Genomic DNA, 11,134 nt, shown 5'->3' with positions numbered 1-11,134 from the left:
CAGCGAGCAGGGCTGCCTCGGCCTTCATGCAAGGCTAATTGGCTAAACAAACAAAGTGTTTGGCTTTGAATGCTTGATGATTATCCATCGTGACGGCGCCAGTGCCGCTTGGAAAGTACGTCGCCGGTAATGAGCGCGCTCGCTGCAGACACCCGTCCAGTTTACTAGAAGTGGCCACAGCCGTGACGCTGATACCACGCTCATTATACATTCCTAAATACAATAACCACCCGTATCATTGAGAACCATGACTTCTCAATCGGCGTTAGGACGCGGACGCGCAGGTACTGGGTCTGGGAGTTAATGCCTTTTGTCAGTAAAACAAGTTCAATTAGTTAATACGAAAGCCCACACGATAGGCAGAACAATGCAACCCTCAGTTCAGAACTAACATACCTATTTGGTGTCATATTTTTGTAATCATCACTGTAATACATAGAAACTGCTGCAAGCTACACAAGAATAATGAGGTCCTCTAAGAAGGAGTCTTTGTTAACCCCGCTCCTTGCAGGGATCGCGACATAAATAATGAATAGGTACTAAGTACGGTAGCACAGGCAGGACGTTACAAAGCGAACAGTATGCTGGCACGCAATTAACATTTTTATTTATAAGTCTGTCCTTACAAGGATGATAATTGTCCCCCGATGTGACACGCGCATACGAGCCACGACTCAGCAATGTATTGTATGGAAAAGATTGAGCGTCGAATGAAAAGGTCAACACGGACGATGTTCTTTACAAAACATACCTACGGTCTGTTGCAATAATGTCGCGTATTTACGATTGCGGCGAAACCGTTCGTCCCCTGTGTAATGAAGCCCGGCAGACTGCCATTACTGAGAAACTGCCGCAGAGCGCGCCACGGTTTATGTGATTACTAGGAACTTTCAAGAACTAGTTACGACTTGCGGATCGTATAATGCAGTACCTACAGTAACTACAGCGAGTGCACATTTCTCGCGTGACTCCTGGCAAATAAAGGGCAATCCAGCGTCATGTATCGTAGAGTCGCAGCTCTCCCCGGCGCGGCCGCGTTATGTAACCGATTCAAAGTTCAAATCGAGCGCCAAGCTGAGAACATTCTACATCCTAAGTCAGCCAACTTAACATAACTTATGTAAGTGCACGATCATCCGAAGTGGTTGACATTCACATTGCATTGCGAGTATAGTTCCAGGGACTGGCAGCGCCATCTATTATGCTTTCTGAGAGTTACTTTTGTAATAGTAATAGTGTTGTTTTAGTAAGATCTTCAAGCAATGGAGTGCGGTATGGGTGCTTTCTTGGGTGCAGCAAGCGTGAAGGTTGCGTACGGCTGGTATGTGTGTCAAGCATCGGGTGCGAGCGTCTCGCCCAGCACTTAGCGGCAACATCGGCACAGTGCTGATCACTGGTTACGTCTAGCTGCTGCCACTGAGTAGGCAGCTCAAGTAGCTCCACTTCGAATGTCGTAAAAACGTGGACTGGTTCCAAGGGCTCTACTGTCCGTGCGAAGCGTCAGTATCGACTGTTGGTGACATGCGCTGCAACAGTGAAGTTGTTCTTATTGTTAACGATGTTGGTGTTTATGATGGTCACAAGTTCTTTCAATGCGGAGAATGTGCTCCATTTCTGAATATAGGTAAAAAGTAAGTACCTCTTCATACTCCTTCATCCTTGAGAAAATAACATAGGTACAACGAAGAGTCAGTGGAGCGTAGATGGCTTGTTTAGTCTGTAGACATCTCTCCGTAGTGCGCACCTTCTTACTTTGCTCATTAGTTGTGTTCGCAGTGCGCCGGCGCGTGTCGGCCGGATGCGCGGCTCCGCCTGCGCCTGCGCACACGCCACTAGTGCGCCATTACTCGCACGCACACACAAGAGCTTCAAATACCAACTAAGCGCTAAGTTGAGCTTGATCAAACGACTCCAGTCCGACAAATCAGCATAAATGCCTCAGTCATAAGAAACGTTGGGCTGATCTCTCATGAGATCGTGTTGAAGATCAACGACACTAATTGAATGTTGGGGCACTCGTCACGCCCGGGTTTTTCCAAACAACAGACTACTTGCGATTGTACTGCCTTTGTCTGGGGAATGCGTGGAGGTCACAAACTTGCTCGGATTTAATAAAAATGCAATACCTACGTGAATAAGACTGGTTAGAACTTAATTTACAATCTTGAGCACCGCTATTTATAAACGCCCTGTCTGTCTATACGAGTATAAAATCTGGCAGAAGTTTCGCGAAGCATGTATACCCGTCACCATCAGTTAACGCATACTCATGGTCAGGGCGCTACATCGACTACATCCAGCTTATGTGGCTGTACTTGTAGGTACAGAACAAACCATTACCTATCACTGGTCGCTATCACTTCCGTGAAATTAGTTTATCTAATGAAGGACATCATTTAACTAAGCCGATAACACTATACAATTTGCTGACTCATCCCGGACAGACAATAGTCATGTGACTGGACTTTGACATCTTTGTTATTCATGGTCATGAGGAAACATCAGCAGGGTATGGTGCTTCAAACTCGGTTATTGTAGACCTTACTGCATTTATTGATTGGGACAGACCATATTAACGAGAACAATTTGATGGAAAACATTTATTCCGTCAGCGACAGGCCACAAAACAAAGAGAAGAGTTAAACAAGAAACGAATAACAAAGTAATGGGAACCAGTCGAGCAACATTACAGTCTCACCGCCTCACCGGTGTGTGCACTGCGTAACGAGAGGCTACAGACTTGTTTGCGGATTTTACTTCCAATTATAACGAAGTTAAAGGAAGGGTCATGTTTTTGTATTCAGACACGAGTCAATGAATAGGAGACGCATCAGCGCACTCGTCGCACGACGACGTTTACATAACATGTTTAGCTCATAACAAGTTCTCTAAATTGCATGCTGTTAGTGAATAATTTACCTAACAACAAATTACACAGAGATTGTGCGCAAAATTGGACACAAAAATCTAAATTGAAACTATTATTATTTTGAACGTGTGGCGGCCGCGCTCAATGTCAACGGACGACAGCGGTCACAGAGATACCGATCTTCGACACAGCATTTAATTTGCAGTTGAATTCACTTTAATGTAGTGTTGGTGCGGCAATCCAGGTCGCGACATTGACGCATTGACGACCGCCTTGAGCCACCGGACGCGATGAGGCTTACCCATGTTTCACACTTAGCTGTGGCCGCACCACGGGGTATGCTGCGGATGGATAAGGCGCCACATTATCATCATTGTGCAAAGTAAACCTAGGTGTAAGAAAGTTACGGTTTTGAGAGAAGGAAGAGCCATTCTGCTTATGATTGAGACGATGCAAAAGGAATTAGGACAGGTCACATTTTAGTCTATATGTTACCGGCCGAACCCGATTTTAGGACAAACCAGTTTTGCCTAGGCTCAACTAGTTCTTCCTATAAGCGTTAGGATTAACTAGTATAGCCTAGTCCAAACTAATTTGTCCTAAGCCCGATAGGACGGACCAGTTTAGGCTAGGCAAAACTAGTTGATCCTAATATCAATACGCACACTCTAGGATAAACTGGTATAGCCTAGTCAAAACATATACATATCTAAAAGTCTAAATAAATAGATGAACTAAATAAACTACTCCGTGTTTGGAAAAATAATAATCTTTATTAAACTATAATGATTCGTCGTTATGGATAAATTGATAATACGAACAATCATACTACATACATAGGTATATGTAGCAAACTAACAAATAATAGGTAAGTATTTTTTTTATAGAAGCAATAATCAAATCTCAAATTAAAATTGTTGTCGTTAAAAGTTATGGATAATAATTGGTAATACAAACAATCACACTATAACAAATAATACTGTTTTTTTTTTAAGAAGCAATAATCATACGAGTATTATGTTAATTATTAAAATGGTTATTTATTTTCACACGGTTTGCTTTGGTGGCACTTAGAATTGCAGAGTATCATTGCCTTCTTGCACTGGCATCTGTTTGTGGAACAGTTCTTCTTGCAGCTGCATCTCACAAAACCTTGGCCTGATCCAACAGAATGTTTCGTAGCTGCAGTTCTCAACGATATTTCAGTCTTGGTTTACATTTGCTACCTCTAAAAAATTTTGACTACAAATGCCGAATTCTGATCTAAAAAAACAACATATTAGTTACTTTAAAATATCATTAATGATCTAGAAAGATAGATAAGTAATTGAGAAAAAATAATACCTGCAATATAGTTTCTGAAGTACACCGTGTTTGGTGCCAACTTTGTATAAACCTTCATCATTTTTCTGAAGAATAACTCCAATGATGTTTCTGAGATCACCTTTGTTTATTGTTTAGACTAGGCCATACCAGTTTATCCTAGAGTGTGCGTATTGATATTAGGATCAACTAGTTTTGCCTAGCCTAAACTGGTCCGTCCTATCGGGCTTAGGACAAATTTGTTTGGACTAGGCTATGCTAGTTAATCCTAACGCTTATAGGAAGAACTAGTTGAGCCTAGGCAAAACTGGTTTATCCTAAAATCGGGTTTGGCCGGTAACATATATAAGCATATATTATGTCAACCCGCTGACATCTCCAATATTATTCGCTATGCGGTATCAAACGGTAATCAATGCTGCACGCGTCCTATGTGCGCTGCACTGCATGTCGTATGCCATATCACGTCAGAACCTATTCATACATAATAGAATAAACGTTATGTAACTACCCCGCGACATCGCCCACGTGAAGAAGTAATTACTGCTTGGCGCAGCATCACCTCATCTCTACTCCAAGAGGCGCCTTCAGTTCTACCGGATGCAGCTGTGTAGTTACACCCGACGCAAAAAGAGAAGTTTTATAAGTTTGACGTTCGTCTCTAACAATATAGGTGGTAGGTACCCTTGATTATAATATGGTGATGTCGTGTACATACCTATGTAAAACAAATCTACGCAGAAGAAATTCTGCTCTTCTAAATGTTTGTGCATTCCCCTCTCTTAATAATAACAAATTAGTTCATATTGTCAATATAACTGCACATAGATGAAAAGATCAAGTTACTTTAGTATTACAATGTCCGTCAGTCCGTCACACAGGCGGCGAAGGCTCGGGTATCAGCTATCAGTTTGCAGCGCTCTGTTTACAAAACTTTACAAGTTTCGTTCCGTGTTTTTATATCTGCATCTACATTGTCAGTGAGAAACAAAACACGCCACTTGTTCTGTTGTACCTCAACTTTATATTTCAAATAATGTTGCGAATGTAAACTCACCAACTGAAAATTATTTCTGCTTATTCAACACAAGCGCCTGCAAAGTTTCTAGCCGCATTAGTACACTGTTATGATACAAGCAGGCGCTTCTATTTTGTTTTCTACTTAGCATTATTATAGCATTAGCATTAAAATAGGGTATAATAGGTATGTATAATTACCTACTCTACTACGTTTTTACCAACTTGAAAACGTTCTAGAGACAAAACAAACAGATGTGTGTACATCACGTCACGCTACCATACAAATGTTTTTCGACTAATAATTTCATGGATAAGAAGTTCTTTCGTATAAAAAATATATAAGTAATATTGCATTTATGATATATTTAAAAATAACTGAGGACTTCGAGATTGGATTCTGCACCTAAACCCGAGGCAAACCAAATTATTTTTGAGCCCAACAAGTGTCAGTACTGTCAACAATACTTTTTTTTAGGATCTGTGTGGTCTGTCAAAATCAGCCAGTATAGTGTCAATGTCAGCGTCAGTCAAAGAAAACTGAATAAGTACGTAAAAAAGTGAAAACATCAATTTCAGTTTTTCTTTTGTATCCAAGTTTGTTGAATAATTTAATCGAAATGCGTTTATTAACATTTAGTTTCCTAAAGAGCTGCAAGTATAAGAAGTTCTGCAGCGTTTCTCGCAGCATCAGCACTGTGTTGCAGCCTGAAGTTTTACCAGCAGTAGGTAGGTTAACATTCAGATACATCCACTCAATCGTTTCTTGATTCGTGCACCAATTAGCGAACAAGTCTTGTACCTATATTTCTCCATTGAGTTAATTTTACCTATCTGTAGTAATAAGATAAATACTCTGACCAAAGTAGCCTGTTCTTCCAGGGTTCTCTACCTTCATAGTGTAAATACTATTACATATTGAAGTAAAGTTACTTGTGCATAGGTGACCCGAACTTGGTGGAAGTGAGTCCGTCATGGAAGGAGAGCGAGGAGCCAGCTCTGCGCAGTGCGGTCTTGCGTGATATGCAGGTGTACCCTGACTTCATATCGGAGCGCGAGGAGGCCGCCCTGCTCACCGAGGTGGAACCCGTTCTCCGGAGGATGAGATACGAGTTCGACCACTGGGACAATGTTAGCAGCTGCTTACTGTACTTTAAATCTAAACAATGAAAAGCAGATGCACGCTTGACTCATATTAGCCTGCGTATTTTATTAGTTGTTTTAATAAAAAAATATGTAAGTTTTCAGTCTTGCCATGATGTATTGTTTCTAAACAATGATGAAGTTAATTTGAAATATTGTCACATTATATCTTTGTAGCATTACTGTTTTATTTTTAGTTTTTTTACAGGTCAGCAAGTAGATAGTAGATTTGTCCATTAAATGGTTGCAGGCGATCCATGGTTTCCGCGAGACGGAGCGGCGGCAGTGGTCGCCGGAGAACTCGGTGGTGCTGGCGCGCGTGCGGGCGCTGGCGCTGGGCGGCGCGCAGGCGCAGGCGCTGCCGCACGTGCACGTGCTGGACCTGGCCGCCGCCGGCCACATCAAGCCGCACATCGACGCCGTGCGCGTCTGTATCTCTTCACTTGTCATTTCTGTCAACCATTCTTTCCAACTATCCCTAACTTCTCTTCGTAATGTTTGTGGCGCAGTTCTGCGGCGACGTGATCGCGGGGCTGTGCCTGGCGTCGAGCGCGGTGATGCAGCTCGTGCACAACGACAAGAAGCACCTCGAGCTCAACGCGCTGCTGGCACGTCGCGCGCTCTATATCATGAAGTAAACACATTTCTTACTTAACAATGATGCCATTTATCAAGAACTGGCTGTTCCTTATCCAATTCCTTGGAGAATCAGATGAAATGTATAAGTTTGATTTATTTCCACTTCTTTCAATGACTAATGTCATCATATTTGAGCTGGCAAGTGTAACATGGGTAAATTTTGGTGTGTGCAGAGGAGTGGCGCGCTACGAGTTCACTCACGCGGTGCTGGGCGGCGAGCACAGCACGTGGCGAGGCGCTCGGCTGCCGCGCCTGCGCCGCGTGGCGCTCATCTGCCGCACGGCGCCGCGGCCGCAGGACGCGCAGCCCGCCGTGCAGCGCGGCGCCCTCGCCGACCCCGACGCGCCCGCGCCCTAGCCACACGCAACACTGCTACCCTATCCTACCAGTCGGTTCATATAGCACGGCTTGTTTGTAAACATGCAGTGCAACTGGTCGGCTGTACGATTGAAGGTTTCTGTGATAGCCACAGATTGCATAGGAGTCCGGCGGAATGTGTAGGCTTGCTCCCCTACCTACTTAGGTATTCATGTGATATTGTCTAGTGACATTGAAGTATTTTTTCACCATTATTATATTGTTGTTATAATAAATTGTTATTGTTGAAACTTTGTTTTAATTAGCCTACAGATTACAATTTTTTTCAGTTTTTATAGAAAAATAAAATTTGAAGTTTTGTAGGGTAAAATAAAAGGACCTTATTATAAAAATTTATTATATTTATTTTAGAGTTTACTAAAACTATAGAAACCATCAATGTGTAAGCATAAGCTTACAAGTTAACATGAATATATTTTATCCACATTTTCATTGTAGAGGTTCACTTGAGTCCACTACATAGGTTACTAGTTTTCCCGCGGTTTCACCCGCAACCCGTGGGAGCTACTGCCCGCACCGGGATAAAATATAGCCTCCTATGTTACTCGCAGATAATATAGCTTTCTAATGGTGAAGGAATATTTAAAATCGGTCCAGGAGTTTATCCATTACAACCAAAAAACAAAGTTTAATATTAGTATAGGTCAACATTTCATCAGGATTGTATTTATCATTCTTAGCAGGCACTTTTACCAGTATGGTTTTGTAGAAATAGTAGATATTTACAAAGAACAGAGGAATATTGAATGAAACCATGCAGTCAAAGAGTGTGCTACGGGCAGTGGCGAGGGTCCCGCGGCGTCAGTTCAGTCCATCTGCATGAGCATGGGCTTCTGTTCGGCGTCGTCCAGCTCGTCCACCTCCAGGTACTCCACCTCGCCCTCCATGTCCTCCCCCTCCGGCGAGTCGGCGCCCTCGTCCTGCACACGCGGCTCGTCAGTACACGGCGCAGCACGCGGCACGTCGTGCACGTGTGTACGTACCTGTGGCGCCGGCGCCGAGTCGCGGCCGCGGTGCACGCGCGCGTGACGCTTCATCGCCGCCACCGAGCCGAACCTGCGAACATGTTACTCATGTCTGACAAAGGCTATACACACACATTGAATGCAGGTAAAATGGCGCAGAGTACTGACGTGCGGCCGCAGTGCTCGCAGGTGGTGGTGGGCGCGGGCTCCTCGGGCGCGGGCGCGGGCTCGGGCTCGGGCAGGTCGCCGGCGTGGCACTTGCGGATGTGCGCCATGAGGTTGGCGCGCGTGGCGAAGCGCAGGATGCAGCCGTCGTAGCCGCACACGAACTGCTTGGCCTGGCGGTGGCGCAGCATGTGCGCCGACAGCAGCTCGGGCGTGTCGCACGTGCGGAAGCACTGCGCGCACACGAGCGGCGGCCGCGCGCCGCGCCCGTGCAGCGCCGCGCAGTGCGCCGCCAGCGCCGCGCGGTCCGCCAGCAGCAGCGCGCAGGCGGGGCAGCGCGGCGGGCACGCGGCCTCGTGGCGGCGCAGCTCGGCGGGCCAGCGGCGGCGCGGCCGCACAGCTGGCAGGCCAGCGCGGCGCAGGCGCGGGCCGCGTGCTGGCGCAGCGCGGCGCGGCCCGGGAACTGCGCGCCGCACGTCCAGCAGCAGTGCGTGGCGGCGGCGGGGTGCGCGGCGGCGTGGGCGCGGAAGTCGGCGAGGCGCGGGAAGGACTGCGGGCACACGGAGCACTGGTACACGTGGTCGCCGCGGGCGTTGCGGGCGCGCTGCAGCTCGGCGTCGTCGGCGGCGGCGGCGGCCGCCAGCGACTCGCGCTCCACCATGATGATGTCCTCCTCGGAGTAGGCGCCGCCCGCGCCCGCGCCGCCCACCACGATGAACACGTCGATCTTCTGAGTCAGCTCATGCAACCTAATTTTAAAAACATTTATACTGGTGTTTATGCTGGTAACATTATATTGATCATAAAATAAATATGTCACTGGAAAATAACAAAACACGTAAGTTGATCAATTTTATAGGTAGTTGACCAACTCTCGGAAAATTATAAATGGCAGTTGAAATGGACTATTTAACATATATGTATTTTAGTAAGTTGATTAATTTACGACGCCTTAGGCGTCGTCCTAATTGGGAGCGATTGTACGATGACACGATGCGTTCTCGTCGTGCGATGAGTTCAAACATACAGATTTCATCAGAGTGTCCTATTTGAACCTCGCAAGTGAGATCGTGAGATGAAAAACGCATCGCGCCATCGCACGATCGCTCCCAATTAGGACGACGCCTTACTGTTAAATACAAAACTTACTGACAAAGGCGAGGTGTACGTTGATTGGTTAAAAGACTCATGTGCTCATGCTTATGACAAGTGCTGTCAACCAATCAGAGAAAAGTGTATTAAGTGACGGATAGTAGTGTACTGTCAAATAGTACACTGGACAACAATTGGCCCATTTGTGGATGATTTTACTTGTAGCAATATAGTTAATTATGAAATTACGGCTAGGTACCGTAAGTTGACCAATTAGCTAAAATTCAATGCGTTAGATGGTACATTTCAACTGCAGTTTATTATTTTCCCAGAGTTGATCAACTATGTACCTAGAAAACAAGCAGACACCACTTTTATATTATAAGTGTTGCAATTTACAAAGAGTTGTGAATCTGGGAAACCATTATTTACATACTAGCCATTTTCCTATGTTTTTACATGCATCCTGTGGGAACTGCCCATATTGGGATAAAATAGCCTAGTTTACTCAGGAAGAATGTAACTTTCTAACAATAAAATAATTTTTCAAATTGGTTACACATATTTTGGATAGAAATGAAACACAAAGACCTTCTTCTCAGTGCCCTGATCTTCTCACTGAGTGGTGGAACTCCTCGGGATGAGAGTGCTGTGCTGAACTCATAGGACTCCATGGTGCGCCTGATGCAGCTGCCGCACAGACGTCCTTCAGGCACCACCTGCCAGCAAGTAGACAGTACCGACATGACACTTCTACAGTTCTTGACTAACCAAGTCCAGTACTGTCATTTACTAAAGCTAATGAACTGATTTAGTTTAACATAATTGGTTTTTAAGGAATACTTGTGAAAGGTATCATGATCATTCATTCTTAGGTTCCACAAGTCTTCCTCCATGGTTTTATAAATGACTATGGAAGAGAGAAGTATGATCAGTGGGTTATATTAGGGATGTTATTGACAGCACCTATTCATTTAAGGTGTGTTTAGTTGCTAATCAAGACAAACGGAACACTTTAAGTGGTTTTGTCAGTGAAAGCTCCATAGTTAACCAATACAATTTTGTACTTAGGACACTGGTTCCCGCCAACACTATACTTAGGTTATGAAAGAGTTATGTCTGTCTGATGCTTCAAGTTAGTTTTTATACCGTACCTTGCTGGAGTTGAGGTGCACTAACATGGTGCGCAGCGGCACCTGCATGGGCGGAGCGCCCGCGTCGTGCTCCTCCGGTGAGAGCAGCTCGCCGCCGCCGCCGCATACACAACACGTCTCCATCTCTACCTCCAACTTCATCACTTCGGCCGCCATATTTTAAGACATAAAACTTACTGAACTGTCGCATGCAATATTTATTAACCGAGATTTAAATCGGTTTTAATTCCTTATTAAGAATACAGAACAGAAAAAAACGGGTCAAAAACAACACCGCGGCTTCGGTTTTGATTTTTGACAGTTTAAAGTTTTCTTGTTTGACAATAATTGACAAACGCGACGCGTCAACCATTTCATACATAGACAATTGGACTATATTTCAAACATGC

At 44.8% G+C, this 11,134-nt stretch overlaps 2 protein-coding genes and 1 long non-coding RNA gene across 3 annotated transcripts; 1 reads left to right on the top strand and 2 right to left on the bottom strand.

Moving 5' to 3' along the window:
• Nucleotides 1–582: 582 nt before the first annotated feature.
• LOC126055176 (uncharacterized) lies at nt 583–1,761 on the bottom strand. The gene is made up of 2 exons (XR_007511300.2): nt 1,640–1,761; nt 583–1,526 (listed from the first exon to the last, which is right to left on the bottom strand). It is a non-coding gene; the product is annotated as an uncharacterized LOC126055176 (long non-coding RNA).
• Nucleotides 1,762–5,705: 3,944 nt separating this feature from the next.
• LOC110378675 (alpha-ketoglutarate-dependent dioxygenase alkB homolog 7, mitochondrial) lies at nt 5,706–7,599 on the top strand. The gene is made up of 5 exons (XM_021338039.3): nt 5,706–5,938; nt 6,153–6,340; nt 6,603–6,779; nt 6,862–6,986; nt 7,165–7,599. The coding sequence occupies exons 1-5, from the start codon at nt 5,830–5,832 to the stop codon at nt 7,346–7,348; spliced, it is 783 nt and encodes a 260-aa protein (XP_021193714.2). The 5' UTR covers nt 5,706–5,829; the 3' UTR covers nt 7,349–7,599.
• Nucleotides 7,600–7,689: 90 nt separating this feature from the next.
• Nucleotides 7,690–11,126, bottom strand: LOC110378701 (zinc finger protein 668). Its single transcript, XM_049843186.2, is given in 5 exon segments — nt 7,690–8,425; nt 8,503–8,884; nt 8,887–9,248; nt 10,183–10,310; nt 10,746–11,126. Coding segments are annotated over 5 exon segments (1,278 nt in total). The 5' UTR covers nt 10,902–11,126; the 3' UTR covers nt 7,690–8,175.
• Nucleotides 11,127–11,134: the final 8 nt, after the last annotated feature.

The sequence above is a fragment of the Helicoverpa armigera genome, chromosome 22, assembly GCF_030705265.1.
Source record: "Helicoverpa armigera isolate CAAS_96S chromosome 22, ASM3070526v1, whole genome shotgun sequence".
Lineage (NCBI taxonomy): Eukaryota > Metazoa > Arthropoda > Insecta > Lepidoptera > Noctuidae > Helicoverpa > Helicoverpa armigera.
Note: the sequence above shows the minus strand (reverse complement) of the source record. Positions and strands in the feature narration are given on the sequence as shown.